Source organism: Manihot esculenta, chromosome 17 (genome assembly GCF_001659605.2).
Source record: "Manihot esculenta cultivar AM560-2 chromosome 17, M.esculenta_v8, whole genome shotgun sequence".
Taxonomy (NCBI): Eukaryota; Viridiplantae; Streptophyta; class Magnoliopsida; order Malpighiales; family Euphorbiaceae; genus Manihot; species Manihot esculenta.
In genome coordinates, this window is record NC_035177.2 from 25,286,496 (window position 1) to 25,305,419 (window position 18,924).

At 40.0% G+C, this 18,924-nt stretch overlaps 2 protein-coding genes across 2 annotated transcripts; both read left to right on the top strand.

The window, feature by feature from the left end:
• Positions 1-8,200: 8,200 nt before the first annotated feature.
• On the top strand, positions 8,201-11,877 carry LOC110605359 (ketol-acid reductoisomerase, chloroplastic). The gene is made up of 11 exons (XM_021743872.2): positions 8,201-8,262; positions 8,349-8,712; positions 8,819-8,911; positions 9,127-9,192; positions 9,382-9,522; positions 9,898-10,125; positions 10,213-10,330; positions 10,419-10,558; positions 10,657-10,824; positions 10,938-11,093; positions 11,211-11,877. Exons 1-11 carry the CDS (start codon positions 8,216-8,218, stop codon positions 11,577-11,579), a joined length of 1,890 nt encoding a protein of 629 aa, XP_021599564.2. The 5' UTR covers positions 8,201-8,215; the 3' UTR covers positions 11,580-11,877.
• Positions 11,878-13,264: 1,387 nt separating this feature from the next.
• LOC110604797 (putative disease resistance RPP13-like protein 1) lies at positions 13,265-17,564 on the top strand. Its single transcript, XM_021743103.2, has one exon. The coding sequence runs from the start codon at positions 13,311-13,313 to the stop codon at positions 17,481-17,483; it is 4,173 nt and encodes a 1,390-aa protein (XP_021598795.1). The 5' UTR covers positions 13,265-13,310; the 3' UTR covers positions 17,484-17,564.
• Positions 17,565-18,924: the final 1,360 nt, after the last annotated feature.

The following is an 18,924-nucleotide window of genomic DNA, read 5'->3' on the forward strand; positions in this document are numbered from 1 at the left end:
GCATCACAATAGACTGAGAAGTCTTCATCACTAGATGGCAGAGCTAACACTGGTGCTGAAGTTAACCTCTTCTTAAGCTCTTCAAAACTCTCTTCGCATTGGTCGGTCCACATAAACTTCTGATTCTTTCTGGTTAACCTGGTCAGAGGAGCTGCAATCTTGGAGAAATCCTGGACAAATCTCCTGTAGTAACCTACCAAACCCAAGAAATTCCTGATCTCTGTCACTGAAGTGGGTCTAGGCCAGTTAGCCACAGCTTCTACCTTCTTGGGGTCTACCTCTATTCCATTTTCCGACACCACATGCCCCAAGAATGAAATGCTCCTCAGCCAGAACTCACACTTAGAGAACTTGGCATACAAGCCATGTTCCCTCAAGGTCTGCAAAACCAACCTCAGATGATGGGCATGCTCCTCTGCATTCCTAGAATACACTAAGATATCATCTATAAAGACAATAACAAAGTGATCCAGGTATTGGCTAAACACCCTATTCATGAGATCCATGAATGTTGCAGGGGCGTTGGTTAACCCGAACGGCATTACAAGGAACTCAAAATGCCCATATCTGGTCCTGAAAGCTGTCTTTGGCACATCTTCCTCTCTTATCCTCAGCTGATGGTACCCAGATCTCAGATCTATTTTGGAGAAACAACCCGCTCCTGCTAGCTGGTCGAATAGATCATCGATCCTTGGCAATGGGTACCTATTCTTGGTAGTGACTTTGTTCAACTGCCTGTAGTCGATACAAAGTCTAAGGGATCCATCCTTCTTTCTCACAAATAGAACTGGAGCACCCCAAGGTGAGGTACTCGGTCGGATGAAGCCCCTTTCTACCAGCTCTTGCAACTGTTCTTTCAATTCCTTCAATTCTGCTGGTGCCATCCTGTAGGGAGGGATAGAGATCGGTCGGGTTCCAGGCATCAATTCTCTCTCGAACTCTATCTCCCTAGTAGGTGGTAAACCTAGCAGCTCGTCTGGGAACACATCTAAGAACTCTCTGACCACTGGCACCGAGGCGGACTCTCTAACCTGACTGCTAAGCTCTCTCACATGAGCCAAATACCCCTGACATCCCTTCCTAAGCAACCTACGAGCCTGAAGAGCTGATATCAGACCTCTAGGTGTACCCCTCTTGTCTCCCCTGAAGACAACCTCTGACCCATCCTGACCTCTGAACCTGACTACCTTGTCCCTGCAGTCCAAGGTAGCACCATGGGTAGATAACCAGTCCATCCCTAGAATGACATCAAAATCAGTCAAATCTAGAACCACCAGGTCGGCGGACAAGCATCTTCCCTCAACAAACACTGGGCTGCACTGGCAGACTGACTCTGCAACTAATGGATCACACTTAGGTCCATTGACCCAGAGAGGGCACTCTAACCCAGAGACCATTAATCCTAACCTCTGAACGGCTCTTGGTGCAATAAAAGAATGAGATGCACCAAGGTCCATCAAGGCATACACATCTGAACAACCAATGACTAAGTTACCTGCCACCACGGTGTTAGATGCATTTGCCTCCTGCTGAGTCATCGTGAAGATCCGTGCTGGAGCTGATGGACCTTCACCTCTGAAACCTGTTGAAGAAGAGGCTGACCCTCTCCCTCTGCCTCTGCCACTGGCTTGAGTCGTGGCTGGAGCTGCTGGCTGCGCTACACTGCCTGAAGCTGTCTGCTGGGACTGAGCCATAGGTACTGTCCTAAGACACTCCCGAGCCATGTGTCCCTCTTGCCCGCATCTGAAGCAGGCTGCTGTCCCAGCCCGGCAAACTCCCTTGTGTGGCTTACCACACCTTGCACAAACTGCATTATCCGCACCAGAGCTTGAGCCACTCCCTAGTCCCAGACTGGACTTGATCTTGTTCCAGAATTTATTCTTCTTTGGCTTCCTAGTGGTGTTACCCCACCTTTTGCTACCTGAAGCTGCTGCACTCAGAGAAGAAGAGCCTGGGGTCTTAGAACCAGAGGGTTGTGCCACTGACTGTTTAACTGTCCCCTGAATGATGGCACTGGCCTCCATCTTCCAGGCCATATCCACTATGGCATGGAAGCTCTCCCTATCTGCTGACTGGATCAAGGAGGAATATCTGGAGTGGAGTTTCATGATATACCTCCTTGACTTTTTCTGGTCTGAGTCAAGATTTTGCCCTGCAAATGGCAACAGCTTCAAGAATCGGTCTGTGAACTCATCCACACTCATATCATCAGTCTGCCTCAACTGCTCAAATTCGATCATCTTCAGCTCCCTTGAACTATCGGGGAAAGCCCATCCTGCAAACTCGTTTGCAAACTCTTCCCAAGACATGCTGTCCACCCTCGGGTTCACATAATTCTTAAACCACTCTCGGGCCTTCTTACACTTAAGCGTGAACCCAGCCATCTGAATGGCTCTACTGTCATCCGCCCCAATCTCATCTGTAATCACCTTGACCCTTTCAAGATATACAAACGGGTCATCCCCTTTTTCATACTGAGGAGCGCCCAACTTCATGTAGTCGGTCATCTTGACCTTGCTCCCACTAGATGAGCTAGGCTTAGGTACTGGGGTTTCTAAAACTGTGGGTTCTGCTGGTGGAGGAGGAGGTGCAGCATCCCCTGGGGTAGGGTTTGCTGTACCTGGATAGTAAGGTGGAGGTGGGTACATGGGGTACTGTGGGTATGGTGGGTAGTAAGATGGGTATGGCATGTGAGAAGGGTAAGGATTAAAGCTGGGGTAATCCGATGTACCTCCCATCGAATACCCAGAGTTTTGTGAAAAGGGTGGGTAGTGAGGTGGCTGAACAAATCCCGAGGCCTGGGTGCCTCCTTGGGACTCTCCCATTCCCTCTTCCGACATGCTCACTCCTAAACTACCATCCCTCCTCTGGTCCACATCCATCTCATCCCCCATATCAACTTACATTCCTCCCTGAACTGTTCCCCTTACCGATCTGCTTCTACCCAGATCCAAAGACCTTCTAGGGTCTCTTACTGCTCTTTCCCTGCTAGACCTACTAGACATTGCCCTAGGCAATGCAGGAGGACGGGCGCTCGTGCCCTCATCCTCAGGTGGTACTCCAGTCAATCGTGCAGATCGATGAGTTCCTCTCATCCTGTTTCTGAAAAACAGTACACATTGTACAAACATTAATATCATATGGTTCATGTGGGAACACATGAACCCACATCACATACATCATATACAAAACATATCATTAATGCACATGCACATTATCATGGCATTTCACATCATCATACAAGACAGGACTCCACATCCTATCCTAGTGGACATGACCTTTCCTATTGTGCTTGACCTTCTATGACATCTATAAGCCCAACACACTATAGGTCCGACCATATGAACCTAGGGCTCTGATACCATTCTGTAACGACTTGAAAATCGGACCGCTACCGGCGCTAGGATCCAGGTTGGCTTAAGGCCGCCGAGACCCGTAGCAAGCCTGACATACAACCTGTAAACCTGTTTAATCCCATACATGATCAAGAACATACATAAAAATTTGAACTTTTCTTTACATTCATTCATTCACTAAACTCAACCTATGCATGCACTATACATAACATGGTTATAAACATTAACTCCTTTTTGGAGTCCCAACAGTGCCCCAATGGGGTGACATCATATATATAGAGTTTGGTTACAAAAGCATCATAAAACATAGATCATGTTTACAAAAGGGATTACTATACAAACTCGGTCAAGCACAATTTCTAAACCTCAATCTCAAAATCAACATATACATGACATAACTATTCATAACTTTTACATCATTATACAATTTATCATGTCCACATTCTATCTATTACATACACATAACTTCATTCATCTTGACTTCTCTGTCTAGCCCGTACCTGCAACCCTGGGGGATTAGGGAAAGGGGTGAGCTACTAGAGCCCGGTGAGCAGAATAATAAAACATTTAAAATCTCATGCTCTCATGTAATGTAACACATCACAACAAATCACATCAAGGATGGTATTGTCACCAGTAGTCCTCTACATTCCAAAGTGCCGGGACGTAGAATGGGTCAACCGGTCTTTCTCTTAAACATAACATATCATAACATTCCAATGTGCCAGGGATGTAGAATGGGTCAACCTGGACTTCCATACCATATCATGCCGTCACAGCATCATATCATATGAGGACTAAAGGATCATCCAATAACCAATCCGCATCAACATCATAAAATGCAATGCAGCATATTCGTGGGTTCTAATGCAAACAACCTAAAATCATCACATGGCATCCATGATGCATGAACATGCTCAAAACTTTATAATTTATTTGCTTTTAAACATAAAGGTTTATTCTACTCACCTCCGCTAGCTCTGACAATGACTGAAGCAGCTGACTCACTGCTGGGGTCCTCGGTTCCTCGGGTCCGAACCTACACAGGTGGACTCAAATGAGGGACCAAACATACTAGAACATGACTCTAAAAACATCCCCCAAAAACCCTCTAAAACACCTCAAACATCCATGCAAAAACATGCAAAGGAAGGCTGAACAGGGCACTTTCGGCGGCAGGTTCGGCGGCCGAAAGTCCCTCCAAAGCCGAAAGTCAGGCAGGTTTGGCGGCACCTTCGGCGGCTGAAACTCCCAGACAGAGACGAAACTCATGCATGTTCGGTGGCACTTTTGGCGGCCGAAACTGCCCTCCAGAGACGAAAGTCCTCTTTCGGGGGCAGGCTTCGGCAGCCGAAAGGCTGGCCTCCCAGGCAGGTTCGGCGGCCGAAAGTCCTTCGGCTGCCGAACCTGGTTTCTGCCAAAAGGCAGAAACTTGGCTCCTCATGCACATTTGCCTCCCAAAACCATCCAAACATGCATTTTTCCTAATCTACAACATACATACTCAAGCATACAAGTTCCTAGGGGCTTCAAACTATCTTAAACCCCATCTACAACACATCAAACATTCACATTGTCCAAAAACATAATATGAACCCATAAACCTAACCATAAGCTAAACATGCATTCTACCCCATAGATCTACTTAAAACTTACTTAAAACATGCCATAAGCTCAAGATCGACCCTTACCTCTTGAAGATCGAGAGGAGAACGACCCTAGCTCGGAAAATGGGAGAGAGAGAGTTCCTTGAACCTCCAAGCTCCAAAACTTGTTCAAATGTTCAAAACCTTCAAAACAAGGGTAAAACTAATGAAAATCGAGAAAGATTTGAAGGAAGGAACTCAAAACCGGCGAGGGATGGCGGAGAGCTCACCTTGGCCGAAAATGGGGAGAAAAGCTCGCCCGTTTTCGGCTAAGGGATCCCTTTATAAGTGGCTGGCCAGGCCACGTTAAAGTGCCTCCGCATGCATGCCATGTTCGGCGGCCGAATATAAGGTTCGGCGCCCGAACCTGGTTTCCCCCACTTATGCTTTCGGGGGCCTAAGGCACACCCGAAACGCATGCATGTTCGGCGGCCGAACCTGAGTTTTCCTCTAAGGTTGTTTTCATGCAAAAACTCATTTTCTTTCATGCTTAAAACATAAAACACATTAAAACATTTTATGAAAACATAGTTTTACCCTTCTAGAGGTCTCTGACACCCGAGATTCCACTGGACGGTAGGAATTCCGATACCGGAGTCTAGCCGGGTATTACAGTTAGCTCGAAATCGCATTGTTTAATGAAAAAGACCAAGTTGCACCCTTGCTGGGCATCTATTAAGTCCATCGGAGAAGGGTTAGGAAGGACAATCCTCTTATTAGGAAGAGGAGCCATAATCTTATATATGGTGGTATCGGCATAGTCGCTATAGAAGAAATTAGAAAGAAAAGAAAGGGTGATAAAAGACACCAGACCCACAACATTCAGAACTTTAACGGAAACCATGAGAAGAGTAAGACATATCTCAGATCGAAAAAGTAGAAATTACAGAGAAGAGGGAGAGTAAGATAGCAGAAGCAGCACGAAAGGTAGAAGAGCAAGCGAAATCAAAGCGCAAATTTGAAATGGGTGAAGGCAATGAGAAGAAGTTTTGACAAGAGCACTCCTAGGCTACGTAGTAATAATTAGAGTTTCGAGATTTACCTTCTCATTGATCATAGAATAATTAATGAGCGGGTAAAGGGACATTTGATGATCATCGGGCCTTAAATATCCAAACTATAACGGGCTTTTTGCAAAATTAGGGGCGGGAGAAAACTTATTTGTGAATTTAGGGTTGAAAATAAATTATTTGCGGATTTGGAGTTGGACTGACAGGTGGCAGCCGAAAAGAAAACCTGCCGCTTGTTTAACCGGCGCCAGGACCTGGCGCCATTTTAAATGGCGCCAGGCATTATTCTTTTTTTTTAAGAATGGCCTGGCGCCACTTAGAGTGGCGCCAGGCCATTCTTTATTTTTTTTATTTTTTTTTATTTTTTTATAAAATTATAAAATAATATTATTATATAATTAAAAAATTACTCATATTATTTAATAATAATATTATTATATTAATTTATTAAAATAATAAAAAATTTTATCATTAAATAAATATATATAACATTATTAAATTATTTTTATATATCTAATTACAATTGAATTGTTTTTATATATCTAATCGCCGTATAATATTAATTTTATAATTATGAAATTATAAATTACAGTAATTTTTTATTTAAAAATTAATAATAAAATTTATTTAATATTAATATATTAAAATTATAAAAAAATTATTATTATAAAAATATCTAATATTATTTAATTACAACCAAAACTACTTAGATCGTTAGTACGGAAATGTCAAGACTCTTTTCACGTCAGACGGTTATTTAATTTCTTCAGCGCGCATGCGAGCAGAGCTGCGAATTGACTGGGTTTGCTGTCCTTCTTCAAGTCACATCACAAGGCTGGACTCCTCGTGCTGATCCAGACTCGCAGGCAATCCGATCTGTCTCTTGTCTGGATCAGGACCGAATATGCTGGACCGGCTAAATAAAGTGGGTTTCTGAGACCTTAGACCTATTTCACTTTTTCGGGTTTAATTTCCCTTAGAGTGAGAAAAGTCCGGCAGTTATCAAATTATATAATAATATATTTCATAACTCTCTAAAATATTAGGACATTAATATTATTCTGTACGACTGGATAATAGCAATTCAATAAAAATAAATTTAATTTTTATAATTTTAAATATTTATACACTCATATATTAATTAATTAATTAATATAATTATAATATTTTAATAAATAAAAAATAAATAAAATAAATAATGGTCTGGCGCCACTTAGAATGATATATTTCATAATTCTCTAAAATATTAAGATATTAATATTATTTTGTACGACTGCATAATAGCAGTCTAATAAAAATAAATTTAATTTTTATAATTTTAAATATTTATACACTCATATATTAATTAATTAATATAATTATAATATTTTAAATAATATATAATATTATTGTTAAATAATATGTGTAATTTTTAATTATATAATAATATTATTTTATAATTTTATAAAAAAAAAATAAAAAAAAAGAAAAGAATGGCCTGGCGCCACTCCAGGCCATTCTTAAAAAAAAAAAAAAAAAAAGCCTGGCGCCATTTTAAATGGCGCCAGGCCCTGGCGCCTGTTAAACAGGCGGCAAGTTTTCTTTTCGACTGCCACGTGGCAGTCCAACCCCAAATCCGCAAATAATTTATCCGCAAATAATTTATTTCCAACCCTAAATTCACAAATAAGTTTTCTCTCACCCCTAATTTTGCAAAAAGCCCAACTATAACTGAGCCCACGTTGAAAGGTCAAACCGTAGCCCCACCAAAACCCAATATGTAGGTCTGAGCTCCAGTAGGCAGTCCAAGCCTCGCGTGAACAGGTCGAACAGGGCAAGAATCAGATCTGAGTGAAGGAAGTCTGACTAATCACTCTAAACATCTGGATAACATCAATAGTGCTAAAAAAAATTAAATGACCATCTGACGATGAGAAATAATACATATACGACTCCACATAATAATGACAAAGACAAAATGTATAAATATAGAATCACGGTTATAGGTTGCTTTGGGATAAAAAAAATATAAATAAAAAAAATTATAAACTATTAAAAATAAACTTATCAAAATACCCTGTAAACCTACCTATTAGGTGTCATAGCATCAAATTCGATGGTATTAATGTGGCTCGTCAAATTATAAAATTTTAATAAGAGTAATGAGTTCACGTTGTTTTTATTTATCAATTTTTCTTTAATTGTTATGTTAGGGTTGGCGTTTATGGTTGGGGACTGGTATCAACTACCAAAGCCGATAATTAAAACGTGGTAACCGACGCCGTTTCACCTCCACGTGCTACAATTTTTGCTTCCACGTGACTAAATCTAACAAACTTCCTCCCTCTTTTTAACAGTCACTTCGTCGTTGCATTTCTACCATCTGCAGCACTCACTACTCCGCAATTCTCAACAATGGCTGCCGCCGCCGCCACCTCCTCCGCCATCAAGTCAGCACTTTCTACTCCGTCACTCTCTCCACCATCATCATCGCTTAATCCCAATGCTTCGAGATCCTCTCTAGGATTTACATCCTCGTCTTCCTCGACGCTTAAACCTCTGGTTTCTCGTGTCTACACCAGGCAAAATGCCCCATCAAATGGAAGATCATCGCTTTCAGTTAATATGGTTTCCGTTCCTTCCATCACTCCTACGACGTCGCTTGATTTCGACACCTCTGTTTTCAAGAAAGAGAAGGTCACTCTTGCTGGTCATGATGAGGTATATATCAAAACCCAAATCCTATATCCATATAGATTTTGGAGTCTTATTTGATTGGGTCATTGATTGATTTTACTTATCGATTTTTCTTGCTGATGCTTCACAGTATATTGTGAGGGGAGGGAGAGACTTGTTTCCCTTGTTGCCTGATGCTTTCAAGGGGATTAAGCAGATTGGAGTTATTGGCTGGGGATCACAGGTCTGAAAGTAGCAATCCCTTGTTTTACTTTTTCAAATAAATTACGTATTCAGCTAATTTCTTTAGTCTTTTAAGTTATTTCGTTTGCTTACACTTTGTTGGAAATGGTCGAAGGTTACTTGTATATATGTAGCATTTTGCTAAAGTTTTTGGTTTTTGACTTGCTTTTCTGTTATCGTAATCTTCTTTCATGCTGATTCGTGTTATCTTGATAGGGGCCAGCCCAAGCTCAGAATTTGAGGGATTCTCTTGCTGAAGCAAAGTCTGACATCGTCGTAAAGGCAAGATCTTCTTCCATCCATTAAGCCACTGACTGTATATGCAATTTGTCTTACGTAATTTTTCTTGTTCATGTCACGTGATTTATAAATTACTTCACACTGTTACAGCTCTCTCTCTCGTTCACAGAGAGACAGAGTCCTATTCGTATTCATAATCCAAATTTCATCTTCATCGTTTTGTTATTTCAGATTGGGCTGAGGAAGGGCTCCCAGTCTTTTGCTGAAGCTCGTGCTGCAGGGTTCACTGAGGAGAGTGGAACTCTGGGAGACATATGGGAAACTATTGGTGGCAGTGATCTTGTCTTGTTATTGATTTCTGATGCAGCACAGGTTGGTGGATCCTGTGTAACTCTTTATTTTCTTGCTGGCATGAGATATCTTTCTGGACTTTAAGACTATTTTACAAAATCATCCACTAATGCATTGTTCAGACTACTGAAAGGTTTCTTAAATAGTCATGACTGTGGCTAACTGATGCTAGTGCTTAATGTTTTCAGAGTTTTCGTTGCCTTTTGATGTTTAACTTAATAATGGATATGAATAAGTTGATATCAATATATTTTAGGGCGATTCTTTGAACTTTGACCCCCATGAAACAATTTTGGGGCTGTTGGAGTCAAACTCGGTTTTACATTTGATTCCAATTTTATTTCTTATTTGAGTCCTTTCTACCAGTTCTTAATATGTTCAAATTGTGTGCTACAGGCAGATAACTATGAAAAGATATTCTCCCACATGAAACCAAACAGCATTCTTGGGCTCTCCCATGGTTTTCTTCTTGGACATTTGCAGTCCTTAGGGCTTGATTTTCCTAAAAACATAAGCGTCATTGCTGTTTGCCCTAAGGGTATGGGGCCTTCTGTTCGGAGACTTTATGTTCAGGGCAAAGAGATAAATGGTGCTGGAATTAATTCCAGTTTTGCTGTCCATCAGGTATCTCTTTTCTCTGTTCATATTGCAATTAGTCGACATGGTTTCATGAGCAAATATACTGAAATTTGATATATAATTTCTGAGCAGGATGTTGATGGTAGGGCTACTGATGTTGCCTTAGGCTGGTCAGTTGCATTGGGATCACCTTTCACATTTGCCACCACATTGGAGCAGGAGTATAGGAGTGATATTTTTGGGGAACGGGGTGAGTTCAATTCTTTATGGTCTGTTGACATCAATCATGCACTTAAAGAATAGTAGGCATCACATTCTGAACCTTTTGATCATCTCAGGCATACTTCTCGGTGCTGTTCATGGAGTTGTTGAATGCTTGTTCAGAAGGTACACTGAGAATGGAATGCATGACGATTTGGCTTACAAGAATACTGTTGAATGCATAACAGGAATTATATCAAAAACCATCTCAACAAAGGTTGGTTTCTTGACACATACTCTTTCATTGGGATTTGGGAATATTTAGTATCCCTGTTCTCTTATTGTTGGTTGTTTTTTGTCTTGTGTTTTGATAAGGGAATGTTGGCTGTTTACAACTCATTGTCAGAAGAGGGCAAAAAGGACTTTGAGACTGCATACAGTGCTTCATTCTATCCTTGTATGGACATCCTATATGAGTGTTATGAAGATGTAGCTAGTGGTAGTGAGATTCGAAGTGTCGTTTTAGCTGGTCGTCGATTCTATGTATGTTAAGTGCAAACATTGGCACCTTTATGATTGTTACTTGCATTGTTATTTCTGACAGTTTAGAATCATCTTTGTAAACTACTCTTGCTGTTGCTTGTACTTGTTTATAGGAGAAGGAGGGCCTTCCAGCTTTCCCAATGGGTAAGATTGATCAAACACGGATGTGGAAAGTGGGTGAGCGTGTTAGAGAAACACGACCAAAGGGTGACTTGGGTCCCTTGTATCCTTTCACTGCTGGAGTGTTTGTGGCTTTGATGATGGCTCAGGTAATCAGATTCTATTAGTATAGCTAGACTAATAATGTTTCCTAGATTTGTTGCGACTTGGCTGTAATATTTTCTCACCGTACATTGTATTAAGTAGTCTTGCATTCAAAATGTCAGATTGAAGTATTGAGGAAGAAGGGACATTCATACTCCGAAATCATCAATGAGAGTTTGATTGAAGCTGTGGATTCACTGAATCCTTTCATGCATGCTCGAGGTGTCTCATTCATGGTTGATAATTGTTCAACAACTGCACGATTAGGATCAAGGAAATGGGCACCACGCTTTGATTATATCCTTGCGCAGCAGGCCTTTGTAGCCGTGGATGCAGGCGCTCCTCTCAATCAGGACCTTATTAGCAATTTCCTATCAGATCCTGTTCATGGGGCCATTGAAGTCTGTGCCCAGTTGAGGCCAACTGTTGACATTTCAGTGCCTCCTGATGCAGATTTTGTTCGCCCAGAGCTGCGCCAGTCTGGCAATTAGATAGGAAGGAATTTGGCTTTACCATGATGCATTTCATGGAGGTTTACAAGGATGGAAGATTTTGTAAGATTGAAGTGAGTGGGATGTGATCTAAATGAAAGCTTTATCTTCCTGTCTGAGTTCACCTGAGAAATGTTTTTCCTTTTCCATTTTTCCCCTTTTCCTTTTGTTGCAAGCACGTTATACATCCCTTAGTGCGGATGCTGCTTTATTTCTTTTTGTTTGTAAGGGTTATGGGATATATTTCCATCTATGTCGTTCAGTTGCTAAATAGTTACGAGTTCAATTTCTCCCTCAAGTGACCACATTGCTGCTTGTTCTAATTCAAATTCGTTGCATATTTAATTGTGAATTCACTTCGACAAAAAGAAAAGCTTCTGAAATTAGATGCATAGGGTACCGAGGAATGCTAGCTAATAGAAAGATGTAGAATCTGCAATGCAGACACAACGCTTGAAGATTCTAAATGATCCATGATGATCAGAGTCGGAAGACGAGAAGACCTCTAATTAATCAATGCCTGGGCGTAGAGATATTTTTCTTCCTTCAGATGGTCCTTTTCAGGTGATCCCTCGAATCTTGCTGGATTCTGGAATCAGAGAATAAAGGTATATCGAATGTGATGGAGAATTATTATACATAGTGTATATCATATCGGGACCATTAAAAAATTAAAATTAAAAATAAAATTAATTATAAAAAAATTATTAAAATAAAAAAATAATAAATAAAAAAAAATATTAAAAGCTCTGTCACTCCATCTTTTTTCTCACAAAGAAACAGAGCAAAGCTCTATTATTTTAGAAAAGGAAAATTTCATTTTTAATTCAAATCTCCTCCTCATCAATCCAATTAATTCATAAATTTCTAAAATTTCCAATTAATTCTTTATTTAAAGACTAAAAATTCAATAATTTCTTCTATAGAGTTTTATCTCTTTTATTCAGATTATTACGATATAATTTATTTTTTCTATAGTTAAATAATAATTTTTGTGATTAGAATTAGAAAAGATAAATTTTAATTAGATCAATTAATGAGATTGTATTTTTTTATATTGATAACTTTTATAAGTTGATTCAAATAATATTTATAATTTATCGTAATAGATTATACGTATTTATATATATATATATATATTTATGGAAAATTCTATTCATTTTTTAATCATATATCCATTTTTATAGATCAGAGAATGGTATGTATTGGTGTGACAGTGTAGCTCATGTATTCGAATATTTTACTGTGGGAACCAAGACGGCTTTAATTTGCGCAATTCTACTGCTTTCTTTACTTTCCTCGCAACTCCAACCCCCTTGTTCAAAGTATTTGTGCATCTCATCAAAACGGGAACATGAACTGCTTGAAATTAAAAAAATAAACGACAATTATAATTATCCCAGACTCGTTCTAAGCCATGTTGGCGAGACGCGGCATTACTTTGTGATTTCTGGCAGCCTACTACAAAGCGTAGCAGTAGCTGATTTGCTCTTCTATACGATGATGAAGTTCTCTTTTCTTTATATAATGAAATTATTATTTTTTTGTTAATTTCAATATTTGCAAGTTGTTTTCTTGCTTTGAAATTTCACATTGATGACGGAAAGAGGGGACTTTGTTTATTTATTTTTTAAAGTCAAATGCGTAAGGATTCAATTGTCCCAGTTTAACTACTGGCTTATTTGACATTGTCTTCTCTTTGTCCACATCTCCAAAGCCATAATACCATGCATGATTGCGTTGCTTGGTTTGTTATTTCCCACGGTAGGTTTGTCAACCTTGCTAGCCAAAATTATATCCTCCTCTTCTTTCCTCTGGTTGCCTTTCCTTGATCAATTTTTCCTTCACAGTTCACATTCACATCCCTTGCAGATTGGAGAAACCATGGCTGGGGCTTTGGTAGGAGGATCAATTATCTCTGCTTCTCTTCAGGTTTTGTTTGACAGGATGGCTTCCCATGAGGTTTTGGACTTCTTCAGGGGCCGAAAGCTTAGTGATGAACTGCTTATGAAACTGAGGACCGCAATGATATCTGTCAACGGACTGCTTGATGATGCAGAGGAGAAGCAGATCACCAAGTTAACCGTGAAATGCTGGCTCGATGAACTCAAAGATGCTCTCTATGAGGCTGATGACCTGTTGGATGGTGTTGCTTACGAAGCGCTCAGATCAAAGTTGGAAGCTGGGTCTCAAAACATCAAAAATCAGGTGTGCAACTTCTTAACTTTTCGTGATCCATTTGGAAAGGAAATGGGAGTCAATTTAGAAAACATACTTGATAGACTTGAATATTTATTAAAACAGAAGGATGCTCTTGGTTTGAATTTGAAAGAGTGTGTTGGAGAAAAACCTAATCAGATGAAAATACCGACCACTTCTGTGGTAGACGAATATGGTTTTTATGGTAGGGAAGGCGATAAGAGCACCTTAATAGACTTGCTAATATCTGATGCTGCAAATGCCAATGAACTAGAAGTGATTCCTATAGTGGGCATGGGTGGGATTGGGAAAACCACCATTGCTCAACATGTTTACAATGATAGCAGAGTCCAAGAATGGTTTGACCTAAAAGCATGGATCTATGTTTCTGAAGAATTCAATGTTTTCAAAATAACGAAAGATATTTTTGAGGAGATCACTTCAAAATCTTCTGATGCCAACTCTTTGAATAAGCTTCAACTTGAGCTGAAAACAAGATTGAGAGGGAAGAAGTTTTTGCTTGTTTTAGATGATGTTTGGAATGATAAGTATGGTGATTGGGACATTTTATTGAGACCTCTCAAAGCTGGATTACGAGGTAGTAGAATAGTTGTCACAACTCGCAACCAAAATGTAGCGTCAATTATGGGCACACTTCCAACTCACGATCTAAAGGAATTGAGCAATGATGATTGTTGGTTGTTATTCGCAAAGCATGCTTTTACTGATGGAAATTTCAGCTCATATTCAAGCTTAGAAGCAATCGGTAGAGAAATAGTGAGAAAATGCAAAGGTCTACCTTTAGCTGCAAAAGCACTAGCTGGTCTCTTGCGTGCCAAAGGAAACCTTAAGGAATGGGAGAAGGTGCTGAAGAGTAGCTTATGGAATTTGTCAAATGATAATATTCTCCCTGCTTTAAGGTTGAGCTACCATTATCTACCCTCCCATCTAAAGGGGTGTTTTGCTTATTGCGCAATATTTCCCAAGGATTATCAAATTCCAAAGGAGAAATTAATTTGTTTATGGATGGCAGAGGGATTTTTGGACCAGCCAAAAGGAAATAAGGAGGCAATTGAATTAGGCGAAGAATACTTTCAGGAACTTATGTCCAGGTCATTTTTCCAACAATCAAGACGTATTCCGAGGCGTTTTGTTATGCATGACCTTATAAATGACTTGGCGAAATTTGTTTCCGGGAAATTTTGTATTCGATTAGAGGATGATAATACCTGCAATGTTACCCAAAAAACTCGTTATTTTTCATATTTAAGGACAAGGCATGATGCCTTGAAAAGGTTCGAGACCATCTACGAAGCTAAGTTGCTACGAGCATTCTTACCGGTAAGTTTCTTAGATTATTGGATTTATGAGGAGATTGACAGTAAGGTAATGCATGATTTGTTGCCAATGCTTGAACGGCTGCGAGTGCTATCTTTGTCGCATTATGATAACATAGTTGTGTTACCGGATTCAATTGGCAAGTTGAAACATTTAAGATACTTGAGTTTTGCTGGAACACCTATTAAGAGATTACCAGAATCCGTTTGTAGTTTGTACAATTTACAAACTCTAATCTTGAACAAGTGTAAAGATCTAGTTGAGTTGCCAGTCAACATGGTGAAGCTAATGAATCTGTGTCATCTTGAAATTACTGACACGAGCTTGAAAGAGATGCCACTGCACATTGGGAAACTAACAAAGCTCAGAAAATTAACCGATTTTGTTCTGGGAAATCAAAGTGGGTCTGGCATAAAAGAGTTAGCTGAGCTTCAGCATCTGAGGGGAAAGCTTGGACTTTGTAATCTTCAAAATGTCCTGGATGCTGGAGACGCTTTGCAAGCCAATTTGAAGGGGAAGGAGCTCCTGGAAGAGCTGCAGTTGAGATGGGATGGCGACACTGATAATTCACTGCATCACAGAAATGTTCTTGAGCAACTAGGGCCTCACAGCAATGTAGAGAGTCTTCTAATTGTTGGTTATGGGGGTACAAGGTTTCCAGATTGGATAGGAGATTCTTCTTTCTCAAATTTAGCAACCCTGGAGCTGAACGGATGTAAACACTGCTGCTTCTTACCCCCACTTGGGCAGTTGGTGTCTCTAAAGATTCTCTCGATCAAAGCATTTGATGAGGTAGTAACTGTCGGTCATGAATTCTACAGCAATAGCACAAGCATGAAAAAGCTATTTGGATCCCTTGAAATTTTAAGGTTCGAAAGGATGCCGCAATGGCGGGAGTGGATTTCTTATGGTGATGAACCTTTCCCTCTTCTACGAAAGCTTTCCATAAAGAAATGTCCCAACTTGACCCATAATTTACCCGGTCATCTTCCTTCTTTAACAATTCTCGAGATCGAGGGATGCCAGCAGCTTGAGGTTTTACTTCCAAGGGCACCGATCATGCTTTCAATTAAATTGGTGGATGATAATCGTAATTTTTGGTTTGGAAAAATGTCTTCTGGGCTACAGCGTCTTAAAGTGGAGAGATTCCAATACCAGCCTTTTGATTCTTTGCTGGTGCAAATGAGTGGTCTTTCCACTAATTTAGATGAAATTGAGATCAGAAACTGCCTCGCACTTAAATGCTTCCCATTGGAACTGTTCACCAAGTTAAAGACACTTTGTATCAGTGGATGCCCAAATTTTGAATCCCTTTCTGCTTCTGGAGGACCTCTGGGAGACTTGACATGCCTTAATTCCTTGGTGATATCTAACTGCCCCAGTCTAGTATCTTTTCCCATAGGAGGATTAGCAGCCCCAAATTTGACACAGCTTGAGCTGAGGGATTGCTTAAATTTGAAGCATCTGCCAGAATTTATGAACTCCCTGCTTCCTTCTCTCGTGGGTTTGAGGTTATATCATTGCGTCGAACTTGTCTCCTTTCCACAAGGGGGTTTGCCATCCGCGTTACAATTGCTTTCGATCCATCACTGTACCAAACTCATTGATGGTCGCTTGCGGTGGAACTTACCAAGGCTTCCCTCTCTGTCGAAGTTTCTTATTGGCACAATTCAGGAGGTGGAATCATTTCCAGAATATACACTGCTTCCCTCTACTCTTACCTTTCTCACAATCTCAAGTTATAAGAATCTGAAATATTTAGATTCTGAAGGCCTTCAATGCCTAACCTCTCTCAGAGAACTGACGATCCAAAACTGCCCAAATTTGATGGAGCTGCCAGGAGCCGTGCACTCTCTCCTCCCTTGCCTTGTGAAGTTGGTGATTTTCAACTGTCAGGAGCTTGAGTCGTTTCCAGCAGAGGGTCTACCCTCTAAATTAGAATCACTTGTGGTCCAGCGCTGCAATAAACTTATTGCTAGTCGCATGCAATGGGGCTTGTGGAGGTTACACTCTCTTTTAAACTTGACTATTGGCAAGGATAAAGATGTGGAATCCTTCCCAGATGAGTTGCTGCTGCCTGCCACGCTTACCTCTCTTAAGATCAAGGATTTTCACAATCTGAAGTCTCTAGACTATAGGGGACTTCAAAACCTCTCCTGTCTTAGAGAATTGAAGATCCGAAAATGCCCCAAGGTACAGTCCTTGCCAGTAGAGGGGCTGCCTTCTTCCCTTACTTCTCTAATTATCTCTGGTTGTCCTATGCTGAAACAAAGGTGTCAACGTGAGAATGGGGAAGACTGGACCAAAATTTCTCACATTCCCTCCATAGAAATCAGTGGTGTTATGATCAATGAGATAAAACACTAGACGGATTCTCTTTTCTTAAATCCATCCAATCCAGCAAGACAAGGCATGATAATTGCAACTCAATTTCAATTTCTTTTCTTCCATCCTCTCTTAGCTGCTTTCGTCTCTGAAAGCTCATACCATGTTTTTGTAATTCATTCTTTCTTGTTCTTAGCAGGGTCTGATCCAAAATTTCCTTTTTCATGCATTAGCTGCTCACTGAGCTCATCTTTCAACATTGGTGCTCGTAAGTCGCATTGATTATTAGCAAATACCTGGTGGGAACATAAAAGTTTGACCGAATTGACAATATTGTCATGATTTAACTAAAATGAGTTAAATATGAGCATAATTTGATACATCTTTGCACAAGGCATGAGCAGGATCATAATTTTGTTTTATGTTCTTTATCTCCATCAGGTTCTCTGCAACAAAAATTCAATCTTCACCAAGGATACTGGAGCCAGTTTGTTCCGGTAACTGTATTCTAGTCATTATAACAATTGCAATATGATTGCCGTATTAGATCTTACCTTATTTATCTATCAGTTCATTGTCCTTTTATTTCTTCTCAACACTGTTCCTTGCAAACGTCCTTGAAATGCAAATTGACTGTCGTTTACTGAACATTGATTACCAGGCTTGAAAAAGATAATGAGAACCACTGATTGTAGCATGTTCTGATTCACTGTTTACTACAGAAAACAGGCTTCTAAAGGGTTTTACCAGTAAAGGCAAGTTCTATTTCATCTATTAATGCATCTTTCAAATATCTAGTACCTCATTTGCTGGGAAAAAAAGAAAAGTGCAGTTTATGTTGAGGGGTCACTGCTTTGCTCTCTCTGTGTACTGTTCTTTTTCTTTACTTAAACCAACCCCTGTACGTTCACATTTATATCTGAAACTGTGATTAAATAATTGAATATCAGAATATACCATGTCTCAAGTTCATCCGACAGTTGATGGAAGAGCTATACATGTCGCCTTGGCATGGTCAGTACTCAGTCCCGTTACTGCTGTAATGTTGTGGCATAGATGCTGGATCAGGTAGAGATTCTATAGTTGTTATTTTTAAATCAGTCATTTACATGTTTTCTATAAAATTTATGGCTGTGTAAAAGCAAACTAATCTATTATCACCCTATGTTCTATTGACAAAAGTAGACATAGAAGTGCTGCTGTTTGCTCTTAAGGATTCGAGGAAGAAAAGCAACTCAAATCTGAGTTGCAGTTTTACTCGAGATGTGAACTATGAAAATCCATTCACCTTCATGCATGGTCAAGAAGTGACAAGTGTTCCACAAGTGCACAGTTTTATAGGCCTTTGTAACTGCAGAAAATGGCAATTTCATCAACCGGTGTCTTATTAGCTACTTCTGATTCGTGTTCGGTGGGGTAGTCAAGCTCATGGAGGAGAGAGGACCGGTCTTTAATGTTCTGTGCCTGTACAAGCAAAACTTTC

Bases quoted from the DNA above. Each gene is read 5' to 3' on its own strand.
- LOC110605359 (XM_021743872.2), top strand. From the start codon at position 8,216: ATGGTTGGGGACTGGTATCAACTACCAAAGCCGATAATTAAAACGTG. The intron at 8,263-8,348 runs GTAACCGACGCC...TCTTTTTAACAG, and splicing joins AAGCCGATAATTAAAACGTG to TCACTTCGTCGTTGCATTTC. The intron at 11,094-11,210 runs GTAATCAGATTC...TCAAAATGTCAG, and splicing joins TGGCTTTGATGATGGCTCAG to ATTGAAGTATTGAGGAAGAA.
- LOC110604797 (XM_021743103.2), top strand. From the start codon at position 13,311: ATGATTGCGTTGCTTGGTTTGTTATTTCCCACGGTAGGTTTGTCAACC.